Below are 17,756 nucleotides of genomic sequence, written 5' to 3' on the forward strand. Positions count from 1 at the left end.
GGTATAGGGATTCTCTTCCAAGGATTGAAGGTTGGGGTGAAAGAGGCAGGGCTTTTTTTGTAGCAGGAACTCCTTTGCATATTAGGCCACACACCCCTGGTGTAGCCAATCCTTCAAGAATGTACAGGGCTTTTAGTACAGGGCCTACTGTAAGCTCCAGGAGGTTTGGCTGCATCAGAGGGGTGCAGCCTAATATGCAAAGAAGTTCCTGCTTAAAAAAAAAAAAAAAAAAGCCCTGGAAACAGGCACAGAGTTGCTTTAACGGTTTTGGAGGTTCTAAAGAAGTTCCTGGGAGGAATTGCATTAATCTGTGCAGCTTCTTTCCCCCCCGTCCCCTCTTCTGGATCTCACCTGAACTGGGGGAGATGGTCATTTTCCCAAAGCACAGGTGGAATGTATGCATCTCTCCCCCTTTTGGACAGGGTCTGAAAGTTATCACAGGGGCATAGAGTACTGCCCTGTCCTTTTTAAAGACCCGTCATGATGACAACATCAACTGGAGCCTCTGGTGGAAATTATTACTGGTTTTTTTCTTCCAATTCAAGGCTCTCTGTCCTGAGGTTTGCAACAACGGTGATTTAGGGGGCAGTTAGTTATATCCCACCCGTTCTTTCTTTTACACAAAGCTAGACTTGGTTTAGGACTGCCATTTTGCATGAGAAAAGGGGAAACCAACATAGCTATTACTTTCGACCTTTTAAAACCAGAACAAATGTCTCTTGCAAGAGCCATGCAAGTCTTCCTTCTTCAACACAAATTCAAAGAGGTCTGTTTAATTCTTTTACCTCATCCCTGAAACTGCACCCCCCCCCCCCCAACTTTCTCTTTCTTCCCTTTTGGAGAAGATAAACTAAAGATTTAGAAATAAGGATGCAGGGTTCTGTTTAAATGCTCATTACGATTACTAATAATACTCGTTTATATTTTTAAAAGGCAGCTTCAAGAACTGCTCCATCATGCTGGCTAAATGGAACCATCATATTTAAAGGAAGTTTACCTCTGAATAACTACAGGTCGTGGTTGGGAGAAACAACAGAGAAGTGCCGTTTATGATCTTCCTGGAGGGATTGTGCTGGCTACTGTGTGAAATGGGATGCTGGACTGGATGGATTCTTAATCTGATCCATCTTGCAATTTAAATTGCTATAGTCCTTAGAACATCCCTGTAAGGTAGCTCGGTATCTTTTACTCTGTTCAAGGGTGGCTTGCCTATGCCATTTAGCAAATGCATGAGTGATTCAGACCGATGACTTTCCGATCAAGCTGTTAGCGAATAAGGTGAAACAGCACATCCTCTGTTTTCACTTCCTGAAGCAGACCAATGTGAATGGTATCAAGATTTCTGCTTTGCTTCTGTGGCAAAGGGTTTTATGCTTCCCCATGGCATCTGACTGGTATCGATTCCTCACTATTGGTAGCTGTGACCCCAGGCTTCCATTTTCCTTGGAGCAAGCAACTGATTCCCTACTAGTCACTGCGTGGCCGCATTGTGACTTGTGGCCCCTTTCAATTTCCCCCGCGGTGACTTGGTCGTCTTTTTTTTTTAGATCTGGAACCTGCAAGGGAAATTGGAGGGAGCCGCAAGTCAAAATGAAGCTATGCAGTGACTAGTGGGGAATCGGGTCACTTGCTCTGAGGAAAGCAGAAGTCTGGGGGAGGGGTTGAGTGACTGCTAAAGAGGAATCAACGTGGGACTCTCTCCCTCTGGGACATACCCTACTCCTGGGTTTTCTATTCATTCCATGGAACTCTGTGGAAGGGAAGGAACATATAGTTCATTTTTTGTTGTACACCTATATCCAGCGGTGTGGCTACAGGGTGTCCTGCTTTTCAAAATTTACCACTAGACAGAGAAGGACATGAATCGCTTGAGGCTCTCTGGCCTGGTTTCTATCAAACATCCAAAGTGATTTCCCACTGCCTTCCCAAAGGAAAAGGTTTATCCTTTCTGGGAACATCTAATCCAACACAACCAACCTATGCTCCCCACCCACTTTGTGATAATATCCCTCTCTCAATTTTTATAAGGAAACTCTTGGCAATTCTAGGTTGCAGATGACACTTCAGTGACAAAACGCAACATCAAGGGAAGGCCTTGGTTTAATTCAGCTGGGTTTCTTTCTCACGCTCTTTCCCCATTTCCTCCAAAAGAATCCAACCACAGTTGGTAGAATTTCTTTGGAATAAATGGGTTGGGGGGGGGGGGTATGGATGTCAACCTTCGCATGTTTCTTAGAAGATAATTCATTAACTGGTGATAATTTTGTCAATCAAGGAGATTACAAGAGTTTCAACAAAACCAAGTGGGGGGGGGGGAGAGAAAGGAAGATTTGACGGGTTACAAAAGACTCCTTTGTTCTGTTTTGCTGTAATGTGCATTCCTTTAAAATCTGTCATCAAAAACAACTTTCTTTTGTAGATTGATGTTGTATTCAGGGGACAATAGAAAGATTTCAAGAAAAATGACGTGCTGATCTTTTTACTAAAACTGCTTTGTGTTCCCAGCTGACCCCAGCAGAAACAGGATGGTACCAGCCTTCAGAAAACAAGAGCGAATAATGCCCAAGAACCCTTATACAGGCAGTTACTCTAAAACTGTTTACACTTATTTACAATGGTGCTTTATAAAACAAACAAACAAAAAATTGTAGCACTTCCTAAAAGATTCTGGAATCTTTTTTTTTCTTTTTTCTTCATTTTTTTTTTAAAACTCCCTTGTCAAAAAAGCCAACTTACATTAAAATATACGTACCACAAGACAACACAACTAACAAAATATATAATAAAACTCATACAAGTAGAAAATTCTGAGGTATTTCTGGTTTGAGGTGGTCTGTGGTCATGAAGGTTTTTTTTTTTCATAACTTTTTAAAATAAGTTTAAACCTCGGAAGCCACGCAATGTGTTATGTGTGTTCTATTTTTTTTTCTTTAAAAAAATCATTGCATGTTTTGCAAGTTAAAAAAATATTTAAATGTTGAATCAGCAGCATTAGGAACATTCACTGACTAAGAGCGAGTTTATGGCATAAGAGAATTAATGGTATTTTAGGATATGCACCACTGTTAGGACAAAAGAGTTGGGTGACAAGAGGTCAGAGAATATATATATATATTAAAAACACCTCATTGGAGGCTGCAGTCTTAGGAAACACTCAACTCATTGCCAACAATGGGACTTACTTCCAAGTAAATGTACATAGAATCAGGCCATGCGGATTACTGGTCAGTTAACAACATTATGAATACAAACAGCTTGGAAACTAGTTTCAAACTGGTTTAAGTGTCATGACTTCCACTAAAGAACTCTGGGGAATACAGATTTCCAAGGGCAGCAATCATTTTTAAAAAGAGTTTGACAGATAAATACAGCTTGTATACCATTTCATCTAGGGGTGAGATCCAGAGGATTTATAACCAACAGAATTTCAGCAGACACAAGCATTGAAGACATTTACTTGGAAGTAAATTCCTTTGATCTCAATGGGAGTTAAATTAGAATGGAAAAATGCTTCACATTGCAGACCATATTGTCTTTACAAATGTATTCTAAAAATTGTTCTGTTAACCCTTGGAAGCTAAAGCTTATTTTAAAAAGCTTACAGTCACCAGCATTTTGTTTGGCTGTTTCTTTTCTTTCATTTTTAAATACAATTATAAACATCTTAGAGAACCTAAGCTTTTTACACTGCTCTCTTAAGACGTATTTTGGGAAATTAGGACTTTGCAGGATTTTTGGCCCAAGATATGTTTCTCTAATCATCCAATCAGAAGACACCAGCAGGCCAAGGGTTTTTTTGGGTTTTTTTGCAATCTCCTGCATAAAATGCAAGCAGAATGGAATTTTGCACAATTTGGAAGATGCCAACATAATGGATGGTGTGTGCTTTGACATTCCCCCCCCCCCCAATTTTCCCAGTGCCAGTAGGCCAAAATCAGGGTGTTTATCCACCCTCTGCCACACATTTTGCATAGCAGGCTGCATTCGGATCCACGAACTGCGGAAGCTTAGCTGTTGCTTCTTTAACTGTGCAACAGCTAGGCTTTTAAGCATTCTCATTGCTTGTAAGTTTTTGTTGTTTCAGGAGCCTTTTTCTTTCCTACATGTGTTCTGCACCATCTAGTGGCTGATGCGATATTACACCGCTTTATGTCTGGCATTTCTCCCTGCAGATTTAAACCAGAGGTTTTTATGCTGGACACAAATCATTATAACATCAAATGGCAACTAGAGGGAGCAAAACATGTGTGGGACTGAAAAAAACAAACAAACCTGAAGTAATAGAAACAGAGGAAAATCAGAATGTGGAAATGCCTCTAGGCAAAATTACACCTTCTAAGTCCATGTAAAGTCACTGGGTTTAGAAGGGTGCAAGTCTGCTTAGAAAGGCACATTAAATGCATTAAAAGAGACCCTTGCATCCTGTCGGTGTGAGATAGGGTCATAGATATGATGCTAAAAGATCTGCAACTCCTATTTTTTAATGGGAGGTTGCAGCTGCAGGGGGATCCTGGACCCAACGTGGGGCAGCAGCATGGAGAGGGAAGGTGGTTTTAACATTTACTCTTCCAGCGTCTTGCCCGGTTTGACTCTAAACAAACAAACAAATGCTGAAGCCTGCAAAGTTGGCTAAAAGGGCTAACTTGATTCTCTGTGACCCAACATCCTCTGTGCTCTGCAGCAGTTTAATACTCTGCCTCGAAACTGGCTCTCCCTCTCATTAACGGTTTACCTGAGAAGTAGCTCCGTAGCAGATGTTTCTCCAGATGCTGCAAAAGTCCAACGTCTCTTTCCTCTTCCCCCCCGCCCAATACTAAACTTTTCCCTTTCAAAGAACCACCATTCTCTTCTCAACTTGTTCCCCACCCACCCCCATGTTACAACACCCGTTAGACCCGTAAAAGACACATCTGCTTTTCTTTCTTTCTTTTTTTTTAAGCTCACTGTCGACAATAGAAAAGAATTTTTTTAAAAAAAAGGAAAAAGAAAGGTTTTGGGGGGAAAGTTCCTTTCTGAGGTGTGATCTTATGTAACAGTCTTAAATTTCCTCCAAATTTTGAAGCGTAGATAGATGGTTTTCTTGATATCACACAGATGCTCTGGGTTTGTTTTTTTAAAAAAAACATACTGAAAAAAAAAGAGAAAGCCCAGAAAACAGGATCAAAAAGGAAACAAAGTGAGTCCGTTGAGGTTTTGAGGTACCTGCATCAGGTTTGCATTCATTAGTCGGCACCCGAATGCTTGCTGAGATGTCCTCTTTTTTTTTTCTTTTTTCTTTTTTTTTAATACAGTAGAGCAATGTGCTGGTAAAATTGATCCAATCAAAAAAAAAACCCAACAACAATAATAACAACAATAATAATAACAACAGCAACGGTAAAAAGTCAAGATTAAAATAGCAGCTGCATTCATGTGTGTGTGTGTGTGTGTTTTAACTCTTTAAAAAAATCCACTGAGTCTGGAAAGACACACAAAAAAAAATTAAGTGAACCAGGAACTAGATACTTGACTCTTTGGGCAGCAAGTCCATATTGGTGACAGAGGTCACAATGGAAACGAGGCAGTCCGAGGTAGTGCCGTTTACTGATTTGCGGATCTGAGAAATCCGTTCCTCCACACAACCGGCTGAGAGGCGCGCCTCGGCATCGTGGTCCCAGCACTCTTCTACGGTGACACACAGCTGCGCCAGACCCTGGATGGGGGAAGGGGAAGGAGGATGAAACAGAAGGGTTTAGTGTCCCACCAGAATCCGTTTCGTTCTCTCCTCCACCGTAGTTGCCACAGCCTACCGAAAACTCCTTCCTGTTGGAAATATGTTTCTGTTTTGTATGTCCTTTGCAATGTTCTAAAGTTCCAGTCATTATAGGGTTAACACTGTGCCTGATTCCCTATTGTCTGTATGACCTGGGAAGAAGATACTGACTGCTGTCAGTCAAGGTCTAAAAGCGGGAAAACCTGTTTTGTCTGTTTGGTCAGTTAGTCAGGTGACTTCCTTTGTTCAGGCAGAGAGGTCAAGAAGAAGGAGGAAGCAGCCTCCATTAAGCACATGGTCTTCTAGAGTGAGCATGTAGTTCTATAGTGTTTGTTATTTTCACCTCCCAGTACCCTTTCCCTGTAGAAATAAATATGCTTTTGCTTTTTCATGTTAAATGCCTCTCAATGAATATTTGATCCAGTGATCCATCGCACTGTTTGAGATAAAGAAATAGAATTTCAAACAGAATTCCCTAACACTTCCCAAGCTGAGGTCAAAGGCGGTAAAAGAAAAGCAAGGATCACTTACATACAGGGCCCTAAGCCTAAGGAGACATCTTGTTTAACCATGTACTCAGTGCAGCAAAACTTCCACAGTACACTGTCTAGTCCAGGGATTCCCCAATCTGTTTGGGGTTAAGAGAACATAAGAGAAGCCATGTTGGATCAGGCCAATGCCCCATCCGGTCCAACACTCTGTGTCACACAGTGACAAAAAACCAGGCACCATCAGGAGGTCCATCAGTGGGGCCAGGACACCAGAAGCCCTCCCACTGTGCCCCCCTCAAGCACCAAGAATACAGAGCATCGCTGCCCCAGACAGAGAGCCCCAACAATACACTGTGGCTAATAGCCACTGATGGACCTCTGCTCCAGATGTTTACGGGAAGCTGCAATACTGCAGCCCAAGCTCTGCTCACAACATGATCCTAGTGGAAGTTCATCCCAGTGGTAGCCGGCTCGAGGTTGACTCAGCCTTCCATCCTTCCAAGGTCGGTCAAATGAGTACCCAGCTTGCTGGGGGGGGGGGAAGTGTAGGTGACTGGGGAAGGCAACGGCAAGCCACCCCACAGAAAGTCTGCCATGAAAACATCATGCTGTGACATCATCCCATGGGTCGGAAATGACTTGGTGCTTGCACAGGGGACCTCCTTTCCCTTATCTGAAGAAGCGAGCAGTGACTCATGAATGCTCCTACCCTGCTACGATTTTTGCTAGTCTTTAAGGTGTTCCTGTCGCTCTTGCTCTTTCCTGCTGCTGCTGATGGGTTAGGCTGAGGAGCAGTGACCAGCCTGAGGTCACAAAGTGAGCTTCATGGCGGAGAGAGGGTTAGAATCCAGGTCTCCCATGGCCCAAGTCTGACACTCAAGCCACTGAACTACACTATTGTTCTGCTTTCAGTTTCTACCCCCATGCCATCTTTTAACTACTTTCCTGGGACTGTGAAGCGGGGAGGGGCAAAAGAGAGAAACGGAGACTTCTGCCTGAGTAAATTCTGCCTTTCTCTGTGTTGGATTTCATTTCTGTTAGCCTGCTTTCTTGCTGCATTGGAGAATGCATTTCCAGTGCACTGCAGCAATCCTTCGGCGACTGAGTTTTCCTGTGTGAAACATGAAAACCCAGTTGCAGATAACTGCCGTTATGCAATTAGAGCGTAGCATCCGTGAGGTGTGAAAGCAAACCTAGTTTGAAAGCCATGTGGTCAGTCTTTGGTCCTCTGTCCTACGAGGGGAGAATGAATTCTCTCCTCTTGTTGTACGGAGGAGCCTACAAACCATGTGAGCTCCTACTACACTGTGAAGTGGTTGAGCCTGGACATAGGTTCACACCTAGGGTTGCCAACATCCCAGTGCGGGGCTGGAGATCTCCCAAAATTACAACTGATCCCCAGACTACATATTTTACTATGTATTTGTTTAAAACGTTTATCCCACTTCTCTTGGGAAAACGGCTGCTTTGGAAGGTGGACTGCATGGTTTTATATTATTTCAGGGAGGGTCCCCTCCTAAACCCCATTCTACCACACAGAGTTGGCAGTTCTATTCAGATCCCATGAGAAAGTGCAACTAGATAAGATATGTGAGATCCATCATCTAATAGCCTTTTTTTTAAGTTAAAAGCATCACCCCCCCCCCCTCCCCGGGATGTAACCAAAGCTTTTTTTGAGCAGGAACACAAAGGAACCCAGTTCCGCTTGGCTTGGCATCAGGGGGTGTGGCCTAGTATGCAAAGGAGTCCTGTCCTCACTGATGGGCCTCCTGATGGCACCTGGGTTTTTTGGACTCTGTGTACAGAGTGTTGGACTGGATGGGCCATTGGCCTGATCCAACATGGCTTCTCTTATGTTCTTATGTGACACAGAGTGTTGGACTGGATGGGCCATTGGCCTGATCCAACATGGCTTCTCTTATGTTCTTATGTGACACAGAGTGTTGGACTGGATGGGCCATTGGCCTGATCCAACATGGCTTCTCTTATGTTCTTATGTGACACAGAGTGTTGGACTGGATGGGCCATTGGCCTGATCCAACATGGCTTCTCTTATGTTCTTATGTGACACAGAGTGTTGGACTGGATGGGCCATTGGCCTGATCCAACATGGCTTCTCTTATGTTCTTATGTGACACAGAGTGTTGGACTGGATGGGCCATTGGCCTGATCCAATGAGGCTTCTCTTATGTTCTTATGTGACAAAGAGTGTTGGACTGGATGGGCCATTGGCCTGATCCAACATGGCTTCTCTTATGTTCTTATGTGACACAGAGTGTTGGACTGGATGGGCCACTGGCCTGATCCAATGTGGCTTCTCTTATGTTCTTATGTGACACAGAGTGTTGGACTGGATGGGCCATTGGCCTGATCCAACATGGCTTCTCTTATGTTCTTATGTGACACAGAGTGTTGGACTGGATGGTCCATTGGCCTGATCCAACATGGCTTCTCTTATGTTCTTCTGTGACACAGAGTGTTGGACTGGATGGGCCATTGGCCTGATCCAACATGGCTTCTCTTATGTTCTTATGTGACACAGAGTGTTGGACTGGATGGGCCATTGGCCTGATCCAATGTGGCTTCTCTTATGTGACACAGAGTGTTGGACTGGATGGGCCACTAGCCTGATCCAACATGGCTTCTCTTATGTTCTTATGTGACACAGAGTGTTGGACTGGATGGGCCATTGGCCTGATCCAATGTGGCTTCTCTTATGTGTGACACAGAGTGTTGGACTGGATGGGCCATTGGCCTGATCCAATGTGGCTTCTCTTATGTTCTTATGTGACACAGAGTGTTGGACTGGATGGGCCACTAGCCTGATCCAACATGGCTTCTCTTATGTTCTTATGTGACACAGAGTGTTGGACTGGATGGGCCATTGGCCTGATCCAACATGGCTTCTCTTATGTTCTTATGTGACACAGAGTGTTGGACTGGATGGGCCATTGGCCTGATCCAATGTGGCTTCTCTTATGTTCTTATGTGACACAGAGTGTTGGACTGGATGGGCCACTAGCCTGATCCAACATGGCTTCTCTTATGTTCTTATGTGACACAGAGTGTTGCACTGGATGGGCCATTGGCCTGATCCAATGTGGCTTCTCTTATGTGTGACACAGAGTGTTGGACTGGATGGGCCATTGGCCTGATCCAATGTGGCTTCTCTTATGTTCTTATGTGACACAGAGTGTTGGACTGGATGGGCCACTAGCCTGATCCAACATGGCTTCTCTTATGTTCTTATGTGACACAGAGTGTTGGACTGGATGGGCCATTGGCCCGATCCAATGTGGCTTCTCTTATGTGTGACACAGAGTGTTGGACTGGATGGGCCATTGGCCTGATCCAATGTGGCTTCTCTTATGTTCTTATGTGACACAGAGTGTTGGACTGGATGGGCCACTAGCCTGATCCAACATGGCTTCTCTTATGTTCTTATGTGACACAGAGTGTTGGACTGGATGGGCCATTGGCCTGATCCAATGTGGCTTCTCTTATGTGTGACACAGAGTGTTGGACTGGATGGGCCATTGGCCTGATCCAATGTGGCTTCTCTTATGTTCTTATGTGACACAGAGTGTTGGACTGGATGGGCCACTAGCCTGATCCAACATGGCTTCTCTTATGTTCTTATGTGACACAGAGTGTTGGACTGGATGGGCCATTGGCCTGATCCAATGTGGCTTCTCTTATGTTCTTATGTGACACAGAGTGTTGGACTGGATGGGCCACTAACCTGATCCAACATGGCTTCGACGACGACGACGACGACAGCAGATTTATATCCCGCCCTTCTCTCTGAATCAGATACTCAGAGCGGCTTACAATCTCCTATATCTTCTCCCCCCACAACAGACACCCTGTGAGGTGGGTGGGGCTGGAGAGGGCTCTCACAGCAGCTGCCCTTTCAAGGACAACCTCTACCAGAGCTATGGCTGACCCAAGGCCATTCCAGCAGGTGCAAGTGGAGGAGTGAGGAATCAAACCCGGTTCTCCCAGATAAGAGTCTGCACACTTAACCACTACACCAAACTGGCTTCTCTTATGTTCTTATGTGACACAGAGTGTTGGACTGGATGGGCCACTAGCCTGATCCAACATGGCTTCTCTTATGTTCTTAGGTCAAGGCACAGGAGGTGGTGGTGGCTACAAGCATAGCCAGCTTCAAGATGGGATTGGATAAACATATGGAGCAGAGGTCCATCTGTGGCTATTAACCACTGCGTATTGTTAGAACTCTCTGTCTGGAGCAGTGATGCTCTGTATTCTTGGTGCTTGGGAGGGCTTCTAGTGTCCTGGCCCCACTGTTGGACTGGATGGGCCAACGGCCTGATCCAACATGGCTTCTCTTATGTTCTTAAGTATATTTAAATGAACCAGAGGATTCACGGAAACACACTAAAGACTGATCACAGTTTCTCCATATCAGATCTGAAATTTTAGAAAAGACTCTCTTTTTTTGCCATTTTAAATGGAAAAAGAGAAATTTGGATGCCTACGGCACCCGCTTCTCTCTTCCTTGCCACTAACTTCTGAATAGCTGCTCAGAGTCACTGTAAAGGGAAAGCAGAAATAAATTCAATCTGGAGTGGAGTTTTGTTAATGCCTCAAGGCAGTTCCTTTCTAGAAAAATTGGTGCAGATTTTTAATATGTAGGAACTGACTTCAAAGGAGGCATCCAGTTCTGCTGCACTGCACTTCTGAGCCTGGTTGGAAGCAGAGATGCCCCGCTGCCTGCTTTAGTGGGCAGCTTCTTACCACCAGCCTCCCCAATCAATGCTTGAATAAGCAGCAGGAGTAAAAAAAAAGGAGAGGGAATGGCAATATGGAACGTCAAATCCCGGACGAATACCCAGAAGTCATATAATTGTGTAAGACAATGTTCTAGGAATTCCCCTGGTCTCTGTGGTTTTTACTACAGAAACTGTGGAATTCCTAGAGTGCTGCGCTACATGTTGAAGTCACTTCCAGGCACTCACCCGGAAGTGATGTCATGTGATGTCAATCTCTGTTCTTTCTACCCTCCCTCCCAACCCATTGCCAGAAGAAGCCTAGTAATAATCCCGGTTGCCAGGGAAGAGATGAAAGGCAAAGGACGTACGGGATGTTTAAGCCAGTGTTCTTTGAATGCAGGACGCATCTTCTTGTGAACTACCACCTCTTGGAGGTCCTCAAGGGATGGATGCTGACCAATCTCTTCTTCAAATGGCAGCATGTATTCATCCACTGGACCTGAATATGCACAGAGAAGGGGAAAACATCACTAGATGGTGGAAATGCATGGAACACAACACAGAATTCCAATCTGATCCAGTGAAATCACACAGTTCACACCATCATCAAAATGGGGAGTTAGTGTCGTACAGAGTCCCCGACCCCTGGGGCCGTGGACTGGTAGCGGTCTGTGACCTGTTAGCTACTGGCCATGAGTTGTATAATTATTTCATTATATTGGCTACACCAGGGGTGTGTGGCCTAATATGCAAAGGAGAATTCCACCCCAATTACTATGTATGGGGGTGGAAGTTGGACAATGAAGACATCTGACCCGAAGAAAGTAGATTCCTTTGAAATGTGAAGTTGGAGGAGAAACCATGGACCACCAAAAAGACAAATCAGTGGATTCTAAGATCAAATGAAACCTAGAAGCTGCCTAGAAACAGCACTGTTCTACAAGGGCATGCCCACAGTGTCAGAGAAGACATCCAACAGTAGAATTGCTTCTGATCTCCACGGAGCACAGTGGAGATGTTAAGACTTACCGTCAGCTGCTCGACATCTGGAGACTAGCTCCCACAACACTAGCCCCATGGCATACATGTCTATTCTTAGGAAGGCATCTCTCTGGAAGTTTATTGCCCCCTCTAATACCTCAGGAGCCATGTATCTTCGTGTTCCCACCTGAGACAAAAAGAAGAATTTGTTTTTGACACTGAAACGTAGCAAAGAACCATATCTATCTATATTTAAATCCAGTAGCACTCTGGAGATCAACAAGATTTTCATGAAATTAGTTTGTGAAGACCAAAGCTCCCTTCATCTGCTATGAACATATGGAACAGAGGTCCACCAGTGGCTATTAGCTACAAGGTATAGATGGAACATTCTGTCTGGGACAGTGATACTCTGTATTCTTGGTGCTGGGGGGGGGGCTTATAGTCCCCTGGTCACACTGGTGGACCTCCTGAGGGCACCTGCATTTTGGACTGAAGAGGCCATTGGCCTGATTCAACATGGCTTCTCTTATGTTCTTATGTCTGAGACAGTGATGCTCTATATTCTTGATGCTTGGGGGGCAAGAATAGGAGGACTTCTGGACTCACTAGTGGGCCTCCTGATGGCACTTGGGCTATGGCCACTGTTTGACACAGAATGTTGGACTGGACAGGTCATTGGCCAGATCCAACATGGCTTCTTTTATGTACTTCAGTCTCAGGCAGTGATGCTTTGCTACAGGGCCTGCTGTAAGCTCCAGGAGGACTGGCTACATCAGGGGTGTGTGGCCTAATATGCAAAGGAGGTCCTGCTACAAAAAAGCCCTGATCAAGACCCTCAGGTAAGCTGCCACATATGGGACGATTAACTTTATTTAGCTTGAGGTATATGCATTTGTCACACTGAGGATGGAATATAGGAACTTTCAGTCAAACAGATTTGCTCTGGAATAACTGAGAGTTAGTCTCATATTGGATGGCCCAGGCTACCCTGATTTCGTTAGATCTCAAAAACTAATCAGGCTCAGTCCTGATTAATACTCAGAGGGGAGCCCACTATGGAAGTTCTGTGCAGAGGCAGCCAATGGCAAACCACCTCTGTCCATCTCTTGCCTTGAAAACCGTACAGGGTTGCCCTAAGTCAAGTGCCGCTTGCAGGACTGTAACACTTCAGGAGGGAAAACAACACAATTGCTCAAAGAATAATCAGGAGGATGAAGTCCAGCATGCTGACCATATAAACTTATGGTCCGGACCAGGGTTTCCCAAACTTTTTCCCAGTGGCCCAGTTATTTTTACATGTCTCCTTCGTGGCCCATTAAAATTTGGGGGGGAGCCAGGAGACTTTGGGGGTGGAGCTGGGAGACAGGAAACGCTGGCCAGGAGCTTTCCCCGCCCCTCTCTGATGTTTCCAAACATCAGAGAAGGGTGGGGGAGTATGCCTGGCTAGAGGATGCTTAGGGAGCGATACTGAGACTGTGCACCGGCCAGGAGCTTTCCCCGCCCCTCTCTGATGTTTCCAAACATCAGAGAAGGGCGGGGGAGCATGCCTGGCTAGAGGACGCTTAGGGAGCGATACTGAGACTGTGCACCGGCCAGGAGCTTTCCCCGCCCCTCTCTGATGTTTCCAAACATCAGAGAAGGGTGGGGGAGTATGCCTGGCTAGAGGACGCTTAGGGAGCGATACTGAGACTGTGCACCGGCCAGGAGCTTTCCCCGCCCCTCTCTGATGTTTTCAAACATCAGAGAAGGGTGGGGGAGTATGCCTGGCTAGAGGATGCTTAGGGAGCGATACTGAGACTGTGCACCGGCCAGGAGCTTTCCCCGCCCCTCTCTGATGTTTCCAAACATCAGAGAAGGGTGGGGGAGTATGCCTGGCTAGAGGATGCTTAGGGAGCGATACTGAGACTGTGCACCGGCCAGGAGCTTTCCCCACACCTCTCTGATGTTTCCAAACATCAGAGAGGGGCGGGGGAAGGCTTCTGGTGAGTGCGCAGTCTCTGTAGTGCTCTCTGAGCATCCTCCACCTTGAGGATGCTCAGAGAGTGCTACAGTCATAGGCAGCGGTGTGTGGGGCAGGGGATGGAGTGCATGAAGGGGGGGCAGTCGGGCCGCCCCTGGCAACTCGGCTTTGAGGTTTCCATGGCCCGGTGTCGGGTTGCGACCCTGCCAACGGGAAACACCGGTCCAAACCAATCCTCCCTCTAAGCTGTGGAGTCTTGTGAGAAAAAATTCTACTTTGTGAGCTATTAGCATTAAAGTTGTGAGCTACTGCAAAAATTAGTTTGCTCTGGGGCCATTTTTTTTCCTGAGCTAAGACAAAAATGTGTGAGCTGGAGTGTAAAAAACTGTGAGCTAGCTCACGCTAACTCAGCTTAGAGGGAACACTGGTCCAGACTGCATGGAAATACAGCAAACCCAGCAACAGAATCACTCCACGTACACCTCCACCCAGTAATTAGACAGAGCAAAGCGGCCAAGTTGTCTTGCTTCCTTCCCCGCTGAAAGTAATTTCTGTTATAGCAAGCAATTGCTGCTGTTTTCTGCTATTACAGCCTCTATTGCTAAGAGAGATGGCACACACCAGCTCCTTTTTTTGGCTAAGCTTCAGGTGCTACCTGTCCATGGGTATCTCCTGGTGGCTTTCCAGGTTCAAACCGCACAGCCAGTCCAAAATCAGCTAGCACGGCTGTCAGGTCATTCTTCAGCAGTACGTTTTTACTCTTGAAGTCCCTGCAGCCAGACAGGGGAAGGAAATAAAAAAAAAGAAAATTAGAGGGATGTTTCACACAGCACAGATCTTGCTCCTCCTGCAGCGATCGTGATAAGAGTCTTGGCTGATTGAACCGGTGGGTGCGTGCAATCCTGATTCATCCACAACCTATGAGAATCCTGACACCGCTCTCAGTGTAAGGCTGTCTGTGCCTAAACTATAGCAACTTTCAGCCAGAGAGTGAATTGATGATGAGAAAAGCTGAACAGTAATTAACAACACACACACACAAAAGTAATCACTACCTTTGTCAAACACAGCCTCATTTTTATCAGAGTGAATCGACAAATATGATCCAATTTTTTAAAAAATTTTTGAGGGGAATCTGAGCTCTTTTTAAAGGATCCCTCCTGAGGCTGGGTGCAAATCACCTCAGCTGTAACTTCTCATTACCACATCTGACACTGAAGAAGACGATGATGATATTGGATTTATACCTCAACCTTCACTCTGAATCTCAGTCTCAGAGCAGCTTACAATCTCCTTTACTCTCCTCCCCCACAACAGATGCCCTATGAGGTAGATGGGGCTGAGAGAGCTCTTGCAGAAGTTATCCTTTCAAGGACAGCTCTGAGAGAGCTATGGCTGACCCAAGACCATTCCAGCAACTGCAAGTGGAGGGGTGGGGGAATCAAACCCGGTTCTCCCAGGTAAGAGTCCGTGCACTTAACCACTACACCAAACAAGAGGTTTCATCTCATCCCAGCTACCTTATGGATGGAACTTTACAATACAGACATTTGGAAACCCGTATTTTGTGGCAGTCACACAAAAATATTAGCCACGCCCTAAAAACAGCTCAGGGTACACCAACAAAAATATTTGTGCAAAGGGGGAATTCCAAACCGGTGTATAAATAATTTTGCTGTAAGTTCCCAGAATAAGGCTGCCTTGAAAACCATCTCCTGAAATCCCTTATTGTTTTATGTCATTTCAGGCCCTAGACCCACGCTGTCCTAGAAAGCTTAGTTTGGCATTCAAATGCTAGCTTTTGGCTTGGCTCCCATTGGAGAAGCTTAGACAGGGTGTGCGTTCATCCTTACCTAAGACGTAAGTAAAATCTCTGCTTATTAAATCGCTCCCAGACTTTCCAACACTTTCTGGGTGCGGAGGGGAGGGAAGGAGGAGGATGTGGGTGAATATAATTAAATTACAGACCTTAGGCGGCAGATGGCAGGTCCATGTGTGCTCAGCATTCGAATTCTCCTGCCAGCCATTCAATTCACTGTGGTAACCCTGCCGGTCGGACGGCAGGACGACCATGGGCTGTGCAATATAATTAATGAGGGCAGATACAATTGTTTTCTAAACCATCCTGTCAGAATATGTTATGAAGAGAGACACTGCGACAGAAAGGGAGAGAGAAAGGGGTAGGGGAAGAGTTCAGCAAATTCCCAGGGTGTGGAACGCCCTCTAGAAGAACAGCTGAGCCCAAATCGCTATTCTTTTGAAGGGGGTGGGGGAAATAACAAGTTTGGAGAGAGAAAGAGCTCTTCCTTATGCCAGTCGCAAGAATATGGGCATAGGTTTGCTGGGAGAGAGGAGAAGGAGGAAATTCTTCTAGACACTGAAATCTCTTGGCTGTATTTTTCAACTTACAATTTTATTTTATATTAGGATTAGTTACTTGCTTTGTCACATTTTACAAATGGCTTGTTCCCCTCTCCCTTACCTCCATGGAGAGGGAGAGCATGGAGAGCCAGTTTGGTGTAGTAGTTAAGTGTGCGGACTCTTTATCTGGGAGAACCGGGTTTGATTCCCCACTTCTCCACTTGCAGCTGCTGGAATGGTCTTGGGTCAGCCATAGCTCTGGCAGGAGTTGTTCTTGAAAGGGCAGCTGCTGTGAGAGCCTTCTCAGCCCCACCCACCTCACAGGGTGTCTGTTTTGGGGGGAGAAGACATAGGAGATTGTAAGTCGCGCTGAGACTGATTCAGAGAGAAGGGTGGGGTATAAATCTGCAAGTCTTCTTCACCAATATGGAGTTATACGATTTATAAACTTATTGTCTGTTATGGGATGTCAAAAGTGTTGCCAGACCGTGGTTCAAGCACACCCACAATTGTAACTTCTAATTAAGGAGAACAGCTAATGTTGCCAACTCTGAGTTGGGAAATACCTGGAGAATTGGGGGAAGAGAGGGACTCTCAGTAGGAGAGCCAGTTTGGTGTAGTGGTTAAGTGCGCGGACTCTTATCTGGGAGAACCGGGTTTGATTCCCCACTCCTCCACTTGCAGCTGGTGGAATGGCCTTGGGTCAGCCAGAGCTCTCTTTTCTGGGAGAACCGGGTTTGATTCCCCACTCCTCCACTTGCAGCTGGTGGAATGGCCTTGGGTCAGCCAGAGCTCTCTTCTCTTGGAGAACCGGGTTTGATTCCCAACTCCTCCACTTGCAGCTGCTGGAATGGCCTTGGGTCAGCCAGAGCTATCTTCTCTTGGAGAACCGGGTTTGATTCCCAACTCATCCACTTGCAGCTGCTGGAATGGTCTTGGGTCAGCCAGAGCTCTCTTTTCTGGGAGAACAGGGTTTGATTCCCCACTCCTCCACAAGCACCTGCTGGAATGGCCTTGGGTCAGCCAGAGCTCTCTTCTCTTGGAGAACCGGGTTTGATTCCCAACTCCTCCACTTGCAGCTGCTGGAATGGCCTTGGGTCAGCCATAGCTCTGGCAAGAGATGGTAAGGTTGCCAGATCCAGGTTGGGAAATTCCTGGATATTTGGAGATAAAGCCTAGGGAGGACAAGGACCTCAGTGGGGTACAATGCCCAAGAGTCCACCCTCCAAAGAATTCATTTCTTCCAGGGGAACTGATCTCTGTAGTTTAGAAATGAGCTGTAATTCTGGGGGATCCCCAGGTCGCACCCGGAGGCTGGCATCCGTAGTTAGACACCCTACTCCCAGGGTAAATGGCCAAGCAAACAACAGGATACCCGAGTAGTGTATCAGTAAGTCAGAAATCCTCCCTGCCCAATTATACCTAGAGTGGTACTTGAGGCCCGCTAACGTTAATATTATATATTAAAA

The 17,756-nt window shown here is 45.8% G+C and overlaps 1 protein-coding gene across 1 annotated transcript in view; it reads right to left on the minus strand.

Annotated features, from left to right (window-relative positions):
* Window positions 1–2,361: 2,361 nt before the first annotated feature.
* The window catches only part of ACVR2B (activin A receptor type 2B), a 167,665-nt gene continuing 152,270 nt past the window's right edge, over window positions 2,362–17,756 (minus strand). Inside the window, exons 8-11 of the mRNA XM_060248008.1 lie at window positions 14,582–14,696; window positions 12,012–12,150; window positions 11,351–11,481; window positions 2,362–5,692 (exon numbers count right to left, since the gene is read on the minus strand). Coding sequence (XP_060103991.1) covers window positions 5,498–5,692; window positions 11,351–11,481; window positions 12,012–12,150; window positions 14,582–14,696 — 580 coding nt within the window. The 3' untranslated portion in view covers window positions 2,362–5,497. The remainder of the gene's footprint in view (window positions 5,693–11,350; window positions 11,482–12,011; window positions 12,151–14,581; window positions 14,697–17,756) is intronic.

Source organism: Heteronotia binoei, chromosome 10 (assembly GCF_032191835.1).
Source record: "Heteronotia binoei isolate CCM8104 ecotype False Entrance Well chromosome 10, APGP_CSIRO_Hbin_v1, whole genome shotgun sequence".
Lineage (NCBI taxonomy): Eukaryota > Metazoa > Chordata > Lepidosauria > Squamata > Gekkonidae > Heteronotia > Heteronotia binoei.